Source organism: Cuculus canorus, chromosome 14, assembly GCF_017976375.1.
Source record: "Cuculus canorus isolate bCucCan1 chromosome 14, bCucCan1.pri, whole genome shotgun sequence".
In the NCBI taxonomy this organism is placed as follows: domain Eukaryota; kingdom Metazoa; phylum Chordata; class Aves; order Cuculiformes; family Cuculidae; genus Cuculus; species Cuculus canorus.
This window is the reverse complement of record NC_071414.1, coordinates 18,482,057-18,504,479: the sequence shown is the minus strand read 5'-3', so window position 1 is coordinate 18,504,479 and position 22,423 is coordinate 18,482,057. Positions and strand designations below refer to the sequence as shown.

At 40.9% G+C, this 22,423-nt stretch overlaps 1 protein-coding gene across 4 annotated transcripts in view; it reads right to left on the bottom strand.

Moving 5' to 3' along the window:
• FSTL4 (follistatin like 4) overlaps positions 1-22,423 on the bottom strand; it is a 226,343-nt gene that overhangs the window by 26,906 nt on the left and 177,014 nt on the right. For all 4 annotated transcript variants that reach the window (XM_054079740.1, XM_054079742.1, XM_054079739.1 and 1 more), the window contains exons 7-8: positions 11,852-12,018; positions 410-530 (exon numbers count right to left, since the gene is read on the bottom strand). In XM_054079740.1, coding sequence (XP_053935715.1) covers positions 410-530; positions 11,852-12,018 — 288 coding nt within the window. The remainder of the gene's footprint in view (positions 1-409; positions 531-11,851; positions 12,019-22,423) is intronic.

Sequence of the window (22,423 nt, the reverse complement as noted above, 5' to 3'; positions counted from 1 at the left end):
GTTTGGGAAACACTGCTGGATTTCTTTGAATACCCTGGGCTATTTCACACAACAGAAGTGATTTGCTGGAAGAAGAAATTATTGAAGCAACACTTCTGTTGACAAAAGTAGCCATTAGTCTGAGACGCGCTCTGAAACACTGCTCTTAACTCTATGGAAACGTTAATGACAGGTTGTTTTACGGTTAGGAGACCTGCTGAAGCCCAGGTAATTATACACGTCCCCACCTTGGTACCCTTCTTTTTGATTGCCTGTGTGATAGCACAAGCGAGCAAACTGTGAGCTGCGTTTGCTCTCCTACAAAGACAATTTGGTGCATGGCTTTTTGCACCTCTGTGGGTATAAGATTAACACGTAACTTTGCTTACAGGAATGCTTTCATGGACTGTCATATATGCCATTTACTAACCATTCACCTGAAGGATGTGAGTCTGATACAGATCTTCATAGCCGTAGGCATGACAGGTGTAATTGCCCATGTGAATAGTTGTTACCTTGGTGATGTAGAGGGAATCGTCTTCTCCAAAATCCTGTATGTAACAAAAGACAGGAAAGGTACCTTATTATTTAGTTAAAATATTTTAAACACCACATAAAGAGAGAATACCTGTTCAGTGGTTTTGATAGCATCGCAGCTCGGGAACACAGCTTGAATTTTGAACAGTAAGTTTTAAAGTTCATAAATCAACATGCAGGGAGAAAATGAGCAGCAATTTAAGATTAAGGCAAAGTAACTCATCTGAGAACATGAACTTTTGTGCCCGTTGCTAACAAGGTGCTCTTTGCACATAAAAAAGATGGCAATCTCCAGCTGTTTAATTTATGGGGGAATTTAATATCTACTCGTTAACCTCAGATGCATAAAATGCTAACTTCTGGGTGGGTTAAGGTTTCCTTTATCTAGGTCGGCTCTTAGAGAATGTACCATAACCTTGAGACTTGATAAGAAAGAACTGAAACTGTTTGTCACTTATCTCAGACAATATCCTAGGCAGGAGACAAGGAGGAAGACAAAAAGCATTTTCTCAAAGAAACTCAGTTTGATCTGTAACTGCTTGAAATTATCTTTTTTTATCCCCTTCATCTTTCTAGATCTCCTCTTGCTTTAATACAATTTCTGATTATAGATGGGGAGAATATGAGTTACTAGAGAGGTTTTGGCACTTGAATACAATGTACAATTGCTCTGCTTTGGAATACATTTCAAATTATAGTTAACAGAACCACAGCACTGATGGGTATACGAAGCAGCTTCATTAATTACTCCATTAATGTTTAGACTTCTGCGGATCCAGAGGAATGCAAATTTGCTCTGCTGGATGGGAGTCAAGAACTTGGCTCCCAATTCTTTGTGGTGGAGAAAGGGAATCCGTGTGGTGGTGCTGATGCTACTCCTATTCCCGCTGCACCCATGGCAGGTCCAATGCTACAAAGAACCATCTTCATCCGTGCTGTTACTGCTAAATGCCTGCCAGGTGCTAAGAAACTATGAGCAAGAGCTGTTTGATCATCAGATGGGCTCCTTTCTAAACCAAACCCATTTGGGTCTCTGCTCCTTGCATCTCACATTTTCTGCCTCTCTGAGGTGTATCTGCTTCACAGTTTGAAGCTTTTTTTTTTTTTCCAGCCATGATGCACAGAACATTTTTCAAAGGCAGCTGCAATCCTGACGCAGTCCTGCAACGCCACTTGGTATCTTTAAAGAAAAGTACAAAGTATTCCACATCTTACATTATGGGATTGATCTGGCACCGCTTCGGCTGGCGCTTGAATCTTCTCCAGCAGCAGACATAACCGCCCTGGTTCTGCTGTCTGCAACCCTAAGGCACGTGCAGTCCCAAGCTCCAAATTTAGGAACAATTATAAAGGATAAGAGTAAATCCACAGATGTTCCTGAAATTCATAACCTAGTATCAAAAGCATATCAAATATTACTGCCAGCTTGGGTGTCAGGGACCTTCGGCATCCACCCCCTGGAATAAGCTGGTTAAGATACCCAATGCGTTATTACAAACATCTACTCAAAAATGCCCATTTCAAGCATTTGCCTGTTTTCTCTTCAGCTAGATCTTTCCTGCTGAAAAGTAAAGCTGCATGAGTAACTGCAAATAGAAAAGACATCAATCCTGTTCAAATGATATTTGCGTGAGATAAGAGAAAATGCTTGCAGTGGAGGGGACTTAATAATAGTTTTTAAAGTTAATCCCAAAGCAACTCAAATAGAGTTTAGATCAATAAAAGCAGGATGACTACTTTTATGGAATGATTTATAAAGAGTTGTGGAAAAACAGGACAGTAAAATCTTCCTTGGTTTAAGTACGTTGCTTCCTTTAAGATATCTCAGGAAAATATTACGAATGCTTGGTTTGTGCTCTGTAATTGTTTTTTTATGGACGATCCGTTTTTTTCAATGCATACAAATGCATTAATAAAGTAAAGACCCTTGCAAAAACAAACTGATGCAGGATTATGGTATTATTCTCTTCCTCTCCTAATGTATTTCTCTTGTACAGAGAAGCTTATAATGGTAAAAGCATGGTTTATGACTTTTAAAAACTATTTTCTAACTTCTAGCACTTAAAGCAGGTTATCAAAGCTAATTCAGGTTAACAGCGTGTCGTTTATGTCAGGCACACAAGAAAATTATCTGCCCTGTACTAGAACTTGCACACACAGCGTAAATGCACACAATAGCACAAGGTTACTAAGAATGATCAGCATTAGATGTGGGAAGGAAAAAGCGATTATGAAATTTAGGTTCAATATCCAGCCTTTTGTTGCTACAAAATACTAAATCCTGTTACAAATTAATGACTCACTCTCCCTGTGTTTATTTATTGCAGCTCATGGTTTCTCCTTATGTTTCCCTGTGGATATAATTAGTACATTAGGATTTCACAGTTACATTCCATATGTATGCATGCATTCTTATGCACAAGCACTTTCTGTGTATATTTTACAAACAGGTATATTTGGAAGCACTGCAAAAACCCAAGCCCTAGAGCATTAGGCAATGAGTTGTCTTTGATTTCTTAACAACCTCCAACTCTACAAGTTACACTCATCCCAGGCAGGACTCCAGCAGCGCTGCGGGAAGCTGTTGCGGGTGGGCTGTTTCCCACTCCCCTCTGTACGGCACTGCCTCGGGGAGCTCGTAGGAGCTGCGGCCGTGCATCTCTTGCTGCTGTCCCTGTATATCAACCAGGGCATAAGATAACACCGATAGTGCGTTTAGCTCCTGTTTAGGTTTGCTGGGAAACACTGTAATGCTGTACGTAATTTTATCAAGCTGAGAAGGAACTGCAGGTCAGCAAGGACTTCTTGCCTCTCAAATGTTTATCCGGCAAGCGGCAGCTCTTTAAGCAAAAGTTCTCAGAAACCGTTCAGCACAAAGCATTTTTAGAGACTCAGACTCTGAGCTCCATCCAAACACGCTCATGTAAGCTTGCTGGGAGAACTGGCAGGGGAGGGGATGGGGTGGGCAGAGGGAAGAGGAAGAATCACGCTGGGAAAAGACAGAAGCAACATTTCATGTGCTTTGAGAATTTTTTTCAGATGGCATTTTCTTGTAAAGCTTTCCAAGTCACCATGAGCCTGAAAGCAGTCAAAGGGAACCATAAACATCTATAAAAATAATGTAACTTAATTCTTCTCTCCCTGAAACTATCCCATCATCAAAGCAGAGTACCTCAGGGCTGTCCAGGAGCTGCAGCGAGTGCAGCAACCCCTGGGACTGCCCGACTCCCACCCCCAGCAACACCCAACGATGAACTGAAAAGTCACTTTGATGTCTCAACCCATGAAAAAGCATAGGCAACCAGAAGAAAGGCAAAAAAGTAACTTGCAGGATATGGCTTTCCTCCTTTACCACTGAAGGTGAACGTTCTTGTGAAGAGGAAGAAAGAGAAGCGATGTATATATTAACAAAAGGCAGGAACCATTCTAACCTCATAAACTGATAAGCTTGGCATCAAAGCGGTCAGATAAGGATAAGGTGTTCATCACCTCTGTGTTAGGAATTTCATTATAAAATAATGTTACAAGTCCTGGTTAAAAAAAACAAACCACAAAATCAGCAAGCTATGCTTATAATCTCTCATAATTGATAAGGTCGGCCAGTGGCAGATGATAAATGGACTCCTCCAGCACTCTGTCTTCCGTTTTCTCTCCCTTTTTGGAATAAAAACTTCTCTGCCCTTCATGAGCTTCTTTCATGTCTTGAAGTTACCCTTCAAATAAAGGACTGATTAAGTGACTTCAGAATATGTTTTAACTTCGCAAGATTAAAAAAATGCACCATCTTGCATTTTAAATTGCTAAGAACTCAGTAATCTAAAAAATGAATATAAATAGTCGCTACTGCACACAGTCAATTTAAAAAAATAACAAAGCAGATCCCAGAAAATGGATATGTGCTTTTTTTCATATTGTATTTCCTTTCCATCACTACTGATTACCCAAGGCATCGGTCTCTCCAAACAGAAGATTTTTCATATTTATTTATCCCATTCCTCCCTTCTAATGCATTTCCCACTCTTGCAATCTGCCGCAGCTCACAGACAACGTGCTTAGAAATGTGTAAAACATTGCATATTGCTTGTAAATCTTATTCACATTCTGTCTCAAGTGAAATCCAATATGTGATTGTAATGCCACCAATCTCCTGCTCTGACATCCCGGAATGCGGCCGGCGCCGAGGGAGCCCACATTAACCCGGGGCTGCCGGGGCCGATGCTGGGGGAGCTGAGCACCGGCTGCTGGTCTAGTTTTGCCTTTTCAGATGCTTTTTTATTAACCTTTCTAACACATCTTGCAGGTGTTCCAGCACAGAACGGAAGCATATTTAAAACTCTATTTTTGGCAAATTTTCTTGTTTTCCAGGAAGTTTGAAGAGATATTAGCAAAGAACAGGATCACAGAATAGCTCGAGTTGGAAGGGACCTTAAAGCCCATGCAGTTCCAACCCGTTGTGATGGACAAGGTCACCTCCCACTGTCCAAGACCGCATCCAACCTGGCCTTGAACCCCTCCAGGGATGGGGCAGCCACAACCTCCCTGGGCCAGGGCCTCATCACCCTCATGGGCTTTCCCCATGTGTCTGCAATGCTTACTGACAAACCCAGTCCTGCCACCGGCGTGAACTGGTGTCACTGGTTTTCCACTGGATGAAGAGAACACCATCACTGTTTCGTAGTAACCATCACAGCAACACAAATGTATTCACTGCGTCACATTAAAAAAGCCTGCCTGATCATCAGAGTCCTAGAAACCTCTCTCTGACAATGTTTACAGGATTTTAAAACAAAATGTACCCAAGCGCTTAATGAGATTATTATTATGCAAAATCTACGACAATGGCTATCACTTTGAAAATGATTTCTCCTCACTAATCAAATGTCTCTGATCTTTTTTTACAATAGATTCATGAGTGATTCATATAAAAATAATAAAAACTAAATTAGTCATGGGCTCTTAAATCACTTTCTTTGGTGCTTTTAATAATTCATTTCCAGAGACAAGCTGAGAACTTATGCTTCATTAATATTATTTGTTCTTGGTTTTACACATGCTATCACTTTAGTAATTTACAAGGAGAAAAATTCAGCCTTAAGCAAATGCCAGAAAAACTATTGCAAACACAGCCTGATGGGGTATTAATTTATCTTTTCTTGCTTTTCTGCTCAAAGAATTTAGCACAACATAAGCCTTCGCTGGTGAGCTAAAAAAGTTTTTGGCTTGAACGTATGGAAATGAACTCTTTCAGATAGTTGTGCAATTATAGTAGAGATAAAAATTGATGACTTTTATATCCTGAAAAACTCACAGAGACAATACCACATGGAAAATCAACGGTAGGTCATCTTACTTTTAGGACGGAAGGGAGGAATTAACACAACAGAGATTTAGTGAAACGTTTCTATTAATTGGATCTACAACCCATTTCAGAAAGATGCAATGGCCATGACTGAACAGGTAAGCACCAATTCTGGGAGGAATTCATATTCATAAACTCCAGTACAGAGGCAGATAAATTGGATTCATGGATTTTGGTCTGTAATTTGATTATCAGTCCCAACAGAGCAGATATGGGAGAGCACAAATGATTGCAGAAAGTCCTCATTCACCTCATTTTCAATATTTTTCTAATGCATCTTTGAGCATGCCTGCCTGGTTACCTTAATACTTCACAGCAGATGGGCTCACTCCTTTCTTCTTTCTCATTTTTAGAAGATTCCTGACGTATTTGTAGTTCTGCTTTTCTGTTTTAACACCCAGACCGAGCACATGCAATTCATCTACAGGAGAGTTGAAAGTACCACCTCGAGTACCTCAAGCATTTCACAAGGTATGTGCCCTATACGGCTCTAAAAATGCAAGCAAGACAAAACCACCTCGGAATAACATCTTCCTCCACAAAAATGGGATGTTTGGAAATGTGAAGCCTTATACTCCACTGTTTATTTAGAAACCAGTGAACAACTCTATCATTTCCACGAAGGTATTCCTGCATTTGCAATAATCAGCTACAAACTTTGGTCTGTGACCTAAAAACGAGCTATTCCACTAAAAGCACAAGCGGATGCAAGTTCTGTGATCTTCATTAGGGCAAAGTGAGAGATTACATACATCTATATTCTGAAAATTCTCTAAGTATTAATTTTCCACTTAACCCCTATTTTAGAGCCTGCAAAGACTGAAGATACCATAAGCACTGTGCAATTGCTTAAACTTTGATTTGAAAGAGAAACAGCTTGGCTTTAAATATGTAACTTCCTGTAATTTACTCCCATCACTGCATTACCGCAGCACCGAGGATGACACAGGGCTTGATCATTTTAACGGCCCAATTTCTATTAGCAGGGTATTAAGTGGGGTTATTCACACATGATCTTTTTATTATTCAACAGTGAAACTACATTAAAAACATCAACAGGAATAGATTGCCTTCATGCAGCCTGTTCTAATGAGAAATCTAATCCAAGCGCCTTGTACTTTAAAAGGTTGGCCATTTACTTTAGGTTTCAAATATTACACCCAGAGTTCTGGAAGTTCAGTCCTATGTATCTCAGCTTCCTCTGGGGTCCTGGGTGATGACAGGAACCCCAGCAGCAAACCCCAGACTTTCTTCACATGGCCGTAACAAAGGCTAGAAGGGATGAAGGTGAGAGCAGAGGTCTCTCCAAATGAGTTTCCTTCCCCTAATAGGAGGTAAAGGCAGAAGAGAGGCATGGGAACTGTGTGAGCCTTAGTAGGACACGCTGCTGTGCTCCCATCACCTGCTGCTAAACCATCTCCCAAACTGGTGACTCGATCCTTGTGATGAACAACTTCTCCCCCCAGCCCCAGACTCGTAATACAAAACTCAACGTGCATAAAGTTGGTTCAGGGGCTCTTTTGGACAGGAATATTGAAGACTTCTTAGAGAATTTGACCCCTGGACTTCCTATTGGATATTTCTCCATGTACTTTGTGCAAGGCGAGCTGATCGATACACACAAGTGACAATAGTAAACAAATGATATGCTGCATTTTGGTAATTCCTGGGAGCACACTTTTTAAGGGCAATTATTGATTTTTCATCAAATAAGCAGAAAGACAAGTCATAAAGTAGCTGCAAAGCCCTCTCACTCCCTTGCCTTTAATCCCCTGCTGTACCTGCAGAAAAGAAACTTGTATTTCAATGATAGGTAATGAAAAGCTTTTTTTCAAACTAATAATCTAATGTAGATTTGAGCTGAAGTGTAGGGATTAATATGAAATGAATCATGAAAGGTACTCGTGAATTTACATTCTAGCTACCTGCACTACACTTCATAACTCACCAAATTCTTACCGATCTGTATTCCATGACATTTGTCTTCTTATGGTAATATTCTCCTCTCTGTTTGCATATGCCTTCACCAGGCTTCCGGAGAATAAATTTTTGTTTATAAATTTTGTTTATAAATGTGTGTTTCCCTGGAGATAATGCCAAATCACGTGAAACAATATCCTGTAAATACTGAATAAATACATTTGACTCCATGAGGAGTTTACTGTATTTTCAAATTGAGGAATGCTTTCAAAACCACATATTTTGGAAAACACATTACTTGCTCCTAGGGGACAAAAGTCTATTATTTTGAAAGATGATATATTTTAACCACTTCACTATTTGTAGCCATAAATCAATTTATAGCTATCACAATCTTATCAGTTTCAGCTACATTATAGTAATTTTCTGCATGAGAAAAGTTGATGTGACTTTTTTAAAGTACAGCTGCAACGGGACTTCTAATGGATAAATAATATGGAAGGGTAATTTATGGATAAATAACATTTTTTACGCTAAAAGCAATCTTAAATATTTGCAAGAAAAACCATTTAATTACATGTACCATTAAGACGTCGCTTTTGCAATAGGTATGTGGCAACTCATTAACAGAGTTCTTCACAGACATGACAAGACAAATTACGACTATGTGGCTTGTGAAAGCTTCTGATTAAGAGAGCAATGAAAAGTTATTAATATTTTCTTGCCAATCAAGACATCACATTAGAATGATTTAAGTAATGCACTTAAACAACCAGGCTTTATAGTAATCTTCAACCTTTCAGGTCTGCGCACATTTAGGATTATCTAGGTTTTCGTTGACCGTCTTTGTCATTTGCAGCATTAATCTGGAACACAGTCAACCTTCTCATATCACATTTCATCATAATTCTGGAGAGGATAAAGCCACAAAGGTCTTTTCAGCAGTGCCTCACCTCTCACACCTTGCTGGAAGGATTCTGTTTTCTCTAGAACTGGGCTTCTATTTTCATCTGATTTGTCGAATTGGCATTTAGAAGGGAAAGAGTTTAATTGAAATATAATATGAGGATTTTTCAAGCCTGTGAATATCCTGTAGGTTTGTATGTGATTACCACTGTGCCAGGAGCAGGGATGATTTTCTTGAAGTTAAAAAGGTACAATTAATCTCCTGTTGCACTTGCAATTGGCCAAATTGCTAACCTTATTGTGAAAAGCAGAAATGCAATTGAGTTTCTGCTTGAGGCATACCAAAAGAAAACTGAAGTAATTCAATTAATTGACTTCAAGTATACTAAGATCTGCACTGCCTTTACTTTCCTGTTGTCAATGCCTTTAAATAGATTATTGTTTAATGTGAATTTCTGTATGTATAAGAGGCTGAAGCTTTGAACTGTCTGCTGCCCAACCCCAAACACAAGTGTGTTCATGCTGCAGGTGAAAGCAGCTCATGGACCACGAGTGAGGAATATCTTACGCTTGTGATTAACCTAAATAGAAAGACTGGATTTATGAGCTGAAGGAATGAGTTGGACTGTCTATAGGCTGTTGCAGCCTTTGTGCCGATATGTTGCTTCTGAATTAAAACTACAGTTAAATACTAATTTTCAAAGGACCGCATCCTCATCCCTGCTACGAACAAGTGCTTCAGACACGCAGGGACACACCTGAGCTCACGTGTCCTACAGAATGACAACAGGGGAAGAGTAAAAATAAAAGCCGGTAATCTCCAAACTGTGTCACCTCAAGTAACCAGACCAGAATACAGATGGCAGTGATACACATAGACCATAAAAAGCTTTACAGTTTAATTAAAGATGAAAAAGGTGTGGAGGTGTTTATTAGATAAAAAAAGTTGATGTGCACTAGTAGCAGGTGTTCTATGACAAGGTGATAGAGGTCATAAACTGACAAGTAAAACATGAAAACGAAGGCATAAATTCTGTTTTTCTTCCTGTTAAGAATCTCAGAGTGCTCCTTTGATATAGTTTCTCAGTGGTGTACTAGTTTAAACAGATCAAAAAGCAATTATTTTCTTTCTGCTGTATTACATGGGACTGTCCTAGGCAGTGTTGAATCGTTCAGGAACCAGTCAGTTTATGTCCAAGGACATAATCTTCCTCTTAGCATTTAATAACCAAAGAAAAAGAGAATTACTTTTAAGTAAACCAGAAACCCACTTGAGCCAGTGCTAAACCAAGGCATTAAAATTAAAAATTATATTAAATTAAATTAACTGGCGTTTCAGCCTGAAAATTTACTTCTCAAGATTCTATTTAAATTAGTATGAGTTGCAAGTGAAGCCTCAGAGCCACGTGCTATCTACCCTTCAGGATGCCTTTGCACTCCAGTGTCTGGATTGTCATTTTGCGTTCAGTTCACCCATGAGCTTTGAAACTTTTAAGATTAATGTGAACATAAGCAGAATGTCATAAAGGTAAGATAAATACCTGGAATATTCATTATTTTTGGCCAAAAACATCTAAGACTGCTATTGCACTTCCAGAGTGTGTGGAAATAAGTTTTCAAAACAGCTCAATCTCACTTCTAACCTCAGCTCAGTCTTGAACCCAACAAGAAAATCGAGCCTAAAACCACAACATCTCAGATCTATCTAGCGAACACAACTGGCAAATTAAAGCGATCAAAGCTGTTGAATTCGCTCAGGACAGATTAAACAAAGCCCATCGGCAGCACGTGCAACCTTTACCAGGTTACCCTGTGTCAAGGAATAGATGTGTTTTGAAGAACATTTGCACAAGGTGGTACAGGCACTAAAGTTGCCGAGTCAACCACCTGCACAGCTCACGATGCTACGCTCCGACTACAGCAGGGAGCGCCTGACTTTGCGCATCATAGTTGGCAGGTTTCCACGTATTTTTAGTGCCAGTGACCTGAAGGGCATTATTTTAACTCTAGCGCTGATAGATGTCTATAAGAAATCTGGTCAGGTACACCGGCTCTGGGCTGGCTGTGCAGTCCTGCGTGTCCTCACTGCGGTTTCTGTATAGTCCTGTGCCAATCCTGCAGTGGGATGTTTGCTGGTTTTATTTTGTGTTTCAATGTCACGCCCCAAACGGTGACAAGAAATGCATTTTTAAAAGGGCAAAATATGCTTTGTGAAAAGAAGGAATGTTTAGATGGTTATAATTACTGAGTTTGTGCACACGGTAATCACCTATACATAATGCACATGATTTTCCCTGCTAAGGCAGAGTCAACAAATAATGTACTGAGTGCGTATTTCTGTCCTGTGTGCTATAATTCTAATGTATTAATGCAAAAGGGTAAAACAAAGATTTTTCACATTTCAGCAATCCTGGATACACTCGCAGCAATTTAGGGAGTCACAGTATTGACTGTAAGAACTCTGAACTGAGTGGTTATCAAATTAACAGGAGCTGAACAAAAATATAAATTGACTCTTGCTGTAGTGTAATTAAAATAAAAACTGATTTACTGCGTACTTTAATGCAAAGAGAAATGAAATAAGGACCATATTTTTTGTACACTGCTTTCCACTCTCTCCGTAATTAAATATTATTAAATAAATGAGTAAGTTTATACCATTATTCAGGTATTTTCTTTACTAGACACTATGGCTCACGCATCAGACCTGCACTGTGAATTAAGAGAGATTCATCTTCCCTCCTGTGATGGTACTGCCACACCCTGCCACATGATCCCATATTTTATTCTGCTCATCAGAAATAGTAGCCGAGTAATGAGAGACAAGAATTGGCTGAAAGACAAATGAAACAGGAGGAACAGAGATAAAAACATATTATTTGATTTAGATAGAGGAGAGATTTCATTGCCAACTATAAATGTATTGTTTCATGCTCTTGATGAACCTGTTTCTTTGTACTAGGAAAGAGAGCCCTGGGGAGTTAATGGTCTGCAGAGCTACTTTCCCCTGGGTTTCCAGGGGAAAATATTCCAATATATTGCGCCAGCTTCCAGTTTTCCATAACAATATCAAAATAAAACTGGTTTCCTTATCAGAAGATAGTAGTCAATGACCTAAAAAGAAAATGTCAAGAGTAACTCGAGACTTACATTGATATCCTCCAAGTCGAGGAAGTTGAGGATGATGCCGTTGCGCTTCCAGATGATGGGAGGGCGCAATGCCCCGCGGATCCCACACGTCAGAACGGTGCTCAGGCCAACTGTGATGGTGGTAACGCTGATCTTCTGGTCCTCCGGCAGGCTCAGCCGAACCACCTCTGCAAAAGGCAATAAGGCAGAAATAACACCAAATACTACAAAGGGAAGCTGTTCCCCTTCTCTGCCTTCCTTCTTCCTCATTCCAGGAATGACTCCGGAGGATTTTGGCAAGGAGATGGATTATCTATGCTATAAAACACCCTAAACAATAAAGTCAAGTAAGAGACACAGGAACTGCATTTGTCACAATCAAATGGGCTGCATCATTTCCCTGAGGCATTTAGCAGTTGTTCTGACATTGGGGCACCAAGGCGGCTCCTCTGGCAAACCTGGCTGCAATAGTTAAGTCTACAAAGCAGGAGGGCAAGCAAAGGCTCCCCTGTTGAGATTATCTGGGTTTGTTTCTCTAGAGGACTCCTGGCGAGGTCCTTTGAAAAGGCACAAGAATGAATCAGGTTCTTTCCTTGAAGAAGCAGAATTAAGGTAGGACTGGGGTACTGAAATATAAATAAATCCAGTTTTCAATTGTCTAAATATTGAAAGTCACGAAGCATGAAAACTCCTTTACCAAATGCAGCCACATATACCATCTGAGATATAGATGTTCTTACAGAACCACAGAATGGTTTGGGTTGGAAGAGACCATGAAGGTCATCTAATCCAACCCTCCTTCAACTAGATCAGTTTGCTAGCCAAGCAGTCCTTATTATAACCAAGGAGCGAGAAACTTTCTCATGTGCTACCTAAATGAAAAATGAAAAAATAAATTAGTTATTTTGATTTGTATGTACCACACAAAAGAAACACCTAAGGCAGCAGACCTTACCGAAACCCACACCAGCATCTCTCTGAAACCACACCATGACACATAATTTCCTTCCAGCCAACAATCACAAGATGTGTCTGCGTATTTTACCATGTGTGCCCACACAGATAGAGAAGACATTTGATACCAGAATTACTGCGGGTGCAGATTGTCATCATTAAGCTTTTCAGCAGCAGCGGCACGCAGCTACAGGGCACGCAGGTCACATCATCAAAGCTGCTGCATTCACAGTTTTATCATCCACATTATGTTTTTTGTTTACTCTCATTCATATGCTCTGCAATAAGAAAGCCTTGAAACTATACTGCATATAAATGCTGAAAATGGGTCTTTCAGGGTAATGACCCATTAAGATGAACAGGGAATGTTCAGAGCACTTTGGTGTTACATCACTTCAGCCAACTCGGAAACTTGGAGTGGGGAATGAATCAACCTCCCCCGGCCACAAGACCCTTCCTTCCTCATGTCCACTGTCATTAAAATAGGGATCAAAGAGACTGATGCTGCTTCACCCAAGGCCACGCGGTTTGGGGAAAACCACTTCAAGCAGTGCTGACACTACAGAATGACATACGGGGTCAGCTTACTCCCTCTCATCAGCCGCCAAAGTTACATCCTGCCCGCTTGTTTCTCATCTCTGTCGCTATGACCCGCACAGGATCCGCCTATCACCTACAGTGTATCTGCATCGGTAAGATCTAAACACTACATGCACTTTCTTCGAGCCCTCTGAAGAAGCGCTGACTTTCAGTGAATCCAAACATTCGTTTTTATCGTGTCAGTTCACAGCTTAAGATGTGATTTTTGCCTTAAAAGTTAACAGCTTTAGTGGGAAAATCTTGCACTCATTTATGGGGCTTACGGTGTGGAAATCACCCAGTATCTACTTTCGCAAGCATCGTTTTCCATCTCTTCACATACTCTCTAATTGAAAAATGGCTTTAACATCTTTTGAGTAGTAAATCTGTTCAATCTGCTCACTAAAATATTCAGCCTATTTCAGCAGCCCTGGGAAGCCTGGAAGGACTCACTTCAACGCACTGGTTTAGCAACTCATTGCGAACGCTTAGTGCAAAACTTGCTTGTGCAGCACCACCCGAACTGCTCTGCATCCTTTCTCTTCCTGCTTCTTCCACCTAAATGAGAAGTTAATTGAATGTGCCACAAATTGCATTCACCACTGTAGATCTGAGGGTGACTTAGGGCTGCAAAGATCAATACGGCATCGCATGTCGTGCCTGCCGGTGGTTTGCCCTTCTCACGTTTAATATTCCTAGCGCTGTTTTAGAGAGAGCACAAGCTGTTTTAAAGAAATGGTAGGTACAGTTCTGATAAATGGTTGATCAAAACCAGGGATGTTTACTAACTTACTGCTGTTGTTTGGGTTGTGGTGGTTCTCAGAGGCATTATGCGAGAAGAGGGTCTGACACAGTCAGACCATCAAAAAGTTCGTGCACCTGAAACCTTAAAATCCAAATGGGGAGCTGGAGGAGGACTGGGAAGGAGAACGTTACCCGCACAAGGTCACTGAGTAGGTTAGCGTCAAAGCCTGAAGGGCCAATAAATCATTAAATGACATTTCCCTTGGTACCTTCTGGAGGAGATCAGGGACGTGGCCACTGAGGACCACTGACAGCAGCCACCCGAGCGGCGAGGTCCCAGCCCACCACCCTCATCCAACCGCCTGAAGCACATAAGCAGCACACAGGGGCTAATAATGCCGCTATTTTCTGCATAAAAGAGAGCTACTTTTTATGAATAAAATATTTGGAGTGCACTTGACAGGATGAAGAACTGATAATTACAATAATTTGTAGCATGGAGTAGAGCTAATGAGGACATCTTTTCTTGAGGAGAAATGAAATAGAGGGTCATTAATTTACAAGAGAATTTTTTTTTTTCATCTTACTGCTGTTTTCCTTAATTTCCTCTGCTGTTTCTCGCACTGCCTTGAGTTCCCTGGCTAATGATGGGCTCCCATCAGCTCTCTCTTCAACAACATTTTTAAAGTATTCTGTTGCAGTAGAATTTAAGGCTTCCTGCCCATCTTCCAAACGGTGCTAAAGACGCTTCGGTTTCACATTTTAGAAGAACAGCAATGAAAAATACATTAACTCTTATTTAAGAAGACACCTTGCACAGATGCCATCCTCGGATGAACCACATCAGGCCAAGAGATGGCTTTTCATGTTAAAGCATGTAATTAGCACAGACGGTTTTAATGATACAAACGCTTCTTTTCTGATTAGTCCTATGGAGTATGTTTGAGGGCACCTTGTTAACATCTAAAACTTTTCTACTAATTCAGGATTATTTTGTGTGGCTTCAGTCATCTTTTTTTTTGCTTTCAATAGAAAATATTTCCTTACAAAACAAGGTGTATTAGGGAGAAAACAGAGATGCCTACGAGGATGTAAGGACTGGGCTTTTAAAAATCACTTTAAAGAAACTCAGAACCTTGTACTTCAGTTATAAAGCTTAGGCACACTATTGCTAGTTGGATTTATGTGCAATAATTATTCAAGTCACCACAATAATTTTGCATACAGCCTCTAGATTTAGTGTTGGATGCTGTTCATTTTAGTTTTAAAAACCTTTAGGAGATAAAAGGATTTTTACCACGCATACAAAACTGAACAGCACAAATGGGCAATATTCAAAGTGCGCTGACTCGCAGAACACGGGCTGGAATGGAAATTTGGTTCTAAAATTGAGCACTTTTATGTTCATTTGGAAATTCTGCAGGATGATGCATGCAAAACAGCTTTCTATATTCAATAGATTCAATCAGTATCAGTCCTAGCTGATCGTATTTATCAACTCTTGTCAAACCTGGTACTCTTCTCTAGGATTTCAGTTGAAGCAACTCCTCAGTCTATTCCAGCCAGAAATAAAAAGAGCCAACTACTCTGCCATGGGAGAGAGATGCTATCATAAGAGAATGGGATGACTTCACTTTTGACTCAATTTTTAACAGCTCAAGACAGGGGCAAAGCCTTTGTAATAATCACCTTTAGAAAGGAACGGGTGTAACCGTGTCTCTGTGTATCAGAGGTCCTGAAGTTATCTTTCATCAATCGGGTATTGTGCCAAAATCAAGGTCAGGGAAAGGCAGTCAAGACGCTGCAAACTCTCTTTGGTGATGGCAGTAGCTCAGCTCCTGAAAACTGCGCATCTCCAAGAATTAGGGTGGTGCCATTATTCTAACGTGTCTCCTCCAGTCAGGAGGGTGAGGGATCACTCCCTGGCTGCCAGGAGCTGCTGCCGAGAGATTGCTGAGGGCAAGGATCACTCTGTCCTGTCTCCTACACTTTTTTTCTCTGCTATTACATTCAGCCTGAGAGAGGCTGCAAAGCACAGTGGACCTTTGGTGACCCAGGTGTAGCCATCTGATATTCTTACCTTAAATCTCTTGCAACACCAGGTCCCACGGCTACACGGGAGAACATGAAGACTTACTAATTCCTTTTCTTGTTAAAAATGTCAAGATATTGTCTAACACTTTCCTTCCTCTGCTCCAATTTTCTTTCTTAAGGTGCTAAGCTGGAGTTGCACTGCACCTTTGCAAGCTGTGCATACTAATGCCAGCAGGTATTACTTGTTGTGCTGTTTTATCATGGAACTCTTTTCCTCTGCTGTCATTTGCAGCCCACCAAAGGCAATCATAATTTCACAATGAAGACATGTATAATTGAGGTCATTACAGGGAGCAACCTGGAATGAGCATCTATGCAGAAAAAAAATCGTTGATTTAGCACTGCGTGGAGATAATTTACATAGTAACTGTCGGCTGCCTGCCTGCCTTCGCTCATGCTACACTACATACAGAAACAGATTTCACACTTTAAAAAGTGCTTAGTATCATTAATTAGATCTTTTACCTTATATCTAAAGAAAGTATGCTTTTTAGTATGTTGTTGCCACCTTTAACCACTGTTACATTTGTTCATGGATATCTTGCCTTGTTAAAATAGAATACAGAGCAAGTGTCTTTATTGCTTAGAGGACAAGGCAATCCCTTTTCAATCCTTTAACTTTCTCTCTGTGGGGAGACAACACACCAAAACGCAGCCTTTGAAGCAATAGGAGGATGGCTTTCAAAGACTGTCTCAAGCACAGATTCTCACCCAGAAATTAACGCTCTCCCAAGCAAAAAGATCTTTTGTTTGTGAAGCGAAGCATGGGTAACACAGCCCTAAATGCATCACATACCTTCAGCAATGGTTCAAATCAGGATTAGTTTAATGGATGCAGACCGCAGCCTCCCTCGTTTCCCCAAGTGCTGCAGCTGTGTTTACGCACTGCACTGCATTAGTAAAATCTGTTTATTGCCTCGTGGCCCAATGTTGCAGCACGAAGGTCAATGGTGATCCTAGCGTTTGTCTCAATAGATAAAAGTCTTCTCTATCTCCATACATTCCCAGGCAAGCAGCCAACCTAATCAAGAAAATCAAAATACTTAAAGAATCAGAGGAAAAAACAGGACATACCTCTTACAACTATTTTTTTTCCCCAGACAATTTTGATGAGACGTATTTGGCTTTGCAAAGAGATATGAGAGCAATTCTACACTCTCTTAAATCTGAGCTGAGTTTACTGGAGTTTAAAATGACCCTGTTGTAAGCGAGATGTATTTATAACTACACGACTGCGCATGAGATTCGCTGGCCATAGAGTGACTCTGGTGATGTTGTTTGGGAGACCCTGGGATGAGATGTGGTCATCTAATTAGTCACTGCTGAGAGAGATTAAAAGAAATGAAGGGCAGTTCACAGCGGGCCTGAATCTTCAAAGTACTGTATAATACACGTATATATTACTCACATTAGCATGTGATTTAGTTACTACCCTGCTCTATAGACCAAAGAAATGAATCAATAAAAGCCTTACTACACAAATCACCCTGGGTTTGCATGCCTTCACAAACCTGTCACACTGGCTATTTTTAGGAGTGCCTCCAGAAGAAATGTTGCCATGCTCTCAGACTTCGGTTATTAAGGATCAACGAGCCAGTCTTACAGTATTTGCTGTCTTCTCACCTGTTCAGAGTCAGTGGAAGGACTACCCATCCCCGAGCCCCAAAAGAAAACTCCATTTTCTGAACGCCAACTTAGAATTACAGGAAAGCCAGTCATCCTGCTAAAAATGTTTATGTTATTAATTAACAACATTAGAGCTGTTAATGAACATGAATCAAATTGTTCACAATTAATTAACCCAGAGAATTCCTACAGCTCCCGCGTTAGTTCAGAGCGGGTGATCGGGATGAGGCTTCTGGTTTATAATTTATGAAGAACACCATCAAGAGCTGGCTCTACCTCAGGGCACCTTTGGTGTGACCCTACCACCGCCCAGATGGGACATCTTTGGACTTTGGATTCCCTCAAAAAGAGGTACCAAAATGCAGCATTCCTCTAAGGCTTTGAGCTTAATTAGTGTGAATAATAAAACGATTCCTAAAACCAAGTAGAAATGTTCATCTCTCAGCTTTATTCTGTAATTGCAATAATTCAAGTTCTTAATGTAATTTATAAATCCTCAGAACCTTGGGCATGCTACTTCAGGAAGTGTTTTATTGTAAATTCTCTACTAAATTAGTAATGCTGTTTTCTAAGTCATAAAAAGGCATAATCATATTTCTAGCTGTATGAAAGAATTTAGTACCTCAGGCCTTCTTCTGTCATTACTCTTGAAGGCCACAGGCTATGACTCCCTGAAGGAGGTCCCAACCTTGCACTTCAAGCTAAAACCTGTCTTGTTACAGAATTCAGAATAAATGTGTGCGAATCACAAGCGATATTCAGCTCTGGTGTGCTGCTAGAGGACAAGACCTCGTCTCTCATCCCTGACACGCTGAACAACTCTTCTAGTCTGTGTGACCATGACTTTTAGATTAAATACAAGAGAAAAGCAGCTAGTGAAACAATTAAATATTACAATGCCTTTTACCTATTCTACAGCAAACGTGTGCGTAATACATGATCACTGACATATCCTAGAACAGTTTGCGTTGGAATGGACCTTCATAGATCATCTGGTGGAATTCCCTGCCGTGGGAAGGGACATTTTCCACTAGATCTGGTTGCTCAGAGTAGTTGATTATCTAGATAGTGAGAATATGCAGAATAAAACAAAGCTTAATTTGAAGGGGAAGGGTGAACTCTCACGTCAGTGTCTGGTCTGGCTTCTAACTAAGAGGGATTGGAACTTTGTGTGCAGACCAAGCTGCCCTTGCTCCTATGAAATACCTGCATATTCCACCGAACCCTTTGGAAGAGTGAAGAAAGGTCCCCAGGGAAGGATCAATGTCATTTCCAGCAGTTGCATTTGGGAGCAATTGTGGACGTTTCTTGCCTGGCTCTGCAAGGATGCATTCAGATTTCCAGAACTTCAGAGACCTGGAGGCTGGTTCCATCTCCAAGCTGGTGCTTCAATGCCCTCCAGAGCCCATGTAGGGCCCTGGGTCACTATGCCTGGCTTAGACGTGTTGCAGGAAGGGGCGATTTGCTCCCAAGGAAGGCCAGTTTCACACGCTGACTATAGAGAAACTTCACGTGAGCTACTCCGATAGAACCACCTGCACTGGAAGTCTACATCTGGAAAGGCAAACTCTGTTCAGACAGCTGCTTAGATATTTATCTAAATTACACAAAAATTATAAAAATTATACAAAATCCTTCAAAAAATTATACTCATTTAAGAAAAAGAAGCCCAGCTTTCCCATATAAATTTATATCAAGCACATTCACATAGCTAATAAATTTGCTAAATATCATTTATATTGACTTTTAACCAAACACAGCTTCTTTGTGTGCTGTATTCTAAAGATCAATTTCTTCTTATTTTTAAAGAAAACAATCAACACCCTTTCCATCACAAAATCCCATCACTGGCCTCCTGCTACTAATGAGAGGGAGAACATTTAGTTTGTGCAGAAAGGGATAATTCATTCATTCTTGAAAGTACATGAATAAATATAAGTTGTTCAGTGCTTAATTATCTAATCTCCTGAGGGTGATAAGTGATGGATTCATTATGTAAACAGGCATAAGTCATCTATTTGAGAGAACAGTTTACATAAATGCATTTGTTTTTACTTTAAATCCCTATTTCCCACAGATTGAGAGCAACATTGATATGATTAATTTTTGATAAAATATTCCCGTGTTGTGTCAACAGCGTCCTGCCTAGATTGTAACAGCCACGCATTTTCCCACTTGATTTATCAATCTGAAAAGTAAAACCGCTAATGGCCAAATAGGTTCTCGGATTTACTTCTGGCAGTCGCGTCAGTCAAACGTGGGCCTCAAAAGAACATGGGGACCCAAAAGATTTGTTTCTTTTTCTTAAGAATAGTTTAAAACACACTATAGTGTCCTCTGCCTCTCTGAATAATTTACCATAAAATGGTTTGGGTTGGAAGGGACCTCAAAGCCCAACCAGTCCCACCCCTGCCATGGGCAGGGACACCTCCCACTGGATCAGGGGCTCCGAGCCCCATCCAACCTGGCCTGGAACCCCTCCAGGGATGGGGCAGCCACCCCTGCTCTGGGCAGCCTGGGCCAGGGCCTCCCCACCCTCAGAGTGAAGAATTTCTTCCTAATGTCTAATCTAAATCTTCCCCCTTCCATTTGAAAGTCATTCCCCCTCATCCTATCACTCCAGGCCCTTGGAAAAAGCCCCTCCCCGGCTTTCCTGGAGCCCCTTTCAGCGCTGGAAGCTGCTTTAATCTCTTCTCCAGGCTGAACAACCCCAACTGTCTCAGCCTGACCTCATAACTATGGAAGAGCAGCTTTAAGACCTCTCATTGAATCCACAGGAAAAAAGAACATTATGGGGTTTTTTTTGGAACAGATGTGAGGTGTTAGAGCTGCTCCCGGTGCTTCCTACTCTCCATCCTACTGGAATTAAAGACATAATCAGCATCAGTTGCTTCACTGCCACAAAAGCAAGAGTTACTTTTGTAAAAGGTTTATTTCAGCATTTCTAGGAGTTTAAAAGTTTTCCCTGGTCCTTCAGAAATTCCTGAGTTTTGAAATGGAGAACTCTCTAGCATGGGCAGGTTCTTCCAAAGCAAAGAACAGTCACTATCTATATTTAAATTACGGTATTTCAGAGTTTCAGAGGACCAAATAACCATATGAAACCACTAAACTTTTTTTTTTTTTTGTAACTTCTGTGAGGTTACAGCAGCTGAACTGATTTATACCCGATTTAAAGCAGAAAAAGATAGCTTCTGGTGGAGGATGTGGCATGCCAAGTTTCTCCCTGGAGTGAATTTTTATGGCTGCTCTATAAACCCCTAGGGTTTATCATGGAAATACTGTCAGACCATTAAGTCCAGCATGACTTGTGGGAACGGCTGAAATGTGTACGTAAATTACTTCGAAAATAGAGACAAGTCAGGCCACGGGGTATTTGGGGTTCAAGAAGCATTCACATATAGTTTAAAACCACTGAGACATCAAAAATGGCTGCACCGAACGGCTCCAATCTCTCACTCTTTGTTCATTTTACTTTGAGTTCTCAGCCAGCATTATGGAATGAATGCGATCCACTGAAAAATGCATGACCCAGGAAACAAAAAAAAGCCCCGCACTGCTTCTAAATCCCACAAAAAGGGCTTCTAAAAAAAATCCCAAGCATTTAAAATCAGGTGCATTTATTTCTTTCATATTTCCCACATCTACCGCATCCATAAACCACCAAATCGGTGACAGCACACCTTTCGAGTTGTAAACAAGCATTAGTAATATTCTTCACGGAACTTTCATTGCTCTTTCTATGGATGACTGCAAATTTAGCTGCGGTGATCGTATGGATTTTGCACCTTTTCTGACTGTAGCTACACTCAGGATACTTAAGAAATGCAGGGACTCGGCTTTCCGGTGCTCACATCATTCCAAGGCAGAACCTGAGTTATTTCATCCCTCTCCTTCAACTTCCACTCCAGTCACTGCCCATTTGGGTTTTACCTCATTAAAAGCAAAATTCAGTCTCTCTCCAAGGCTTTTGGTGGTTTTTTTCCTTACAAACAGCTTTCCGGGTCCCAGGCCAGCAGTATAAAAATCAGAGCACATTTCATTTGTAAATTATAGTTACAGAAGCAGGGGAAAAACAATACAATAAAAAGCGAGTGGCTATAAGGCATACACAGGTATTTATGCCACACACCCCTGGCTGGACGTAGAACTTGCATAATATGAGCAGCAATGCTGCCTTCCAGGCTGCAAAGCAGAATTATAGACCCCGGCTACAGCGGCGCTCAGCTGAATGTGCATCTTGAGGATGCATTTCTCCTCGTCCCACTGCTGGTGCCGCCGGTGCTGCCTGGAGGGTGAGGACTCGGCCCGATTTCATGTGTGCTGCAGTGATCTACAGCTCCGGAGCTGGCACAACCAGCGCGGATCTGGCTGGGGGGACCGGGCAAGGTCACAGCAAGGTTGCTCTGCAGCAACATTTATCCAGATAACATCTTGTATTTTAAAAATACATCAGTTGATAAAAAACTTCTGCATCAGCGCTCTCGCCTATGTCCTTACCGTATTCAAACCTGGCTAAGTTTAGGAGAAAGTCGGAAAAGTGTAGACAAACAGCAGCGATGCGCAAAGAAATAGGTAATTAAACAACATTTCCTT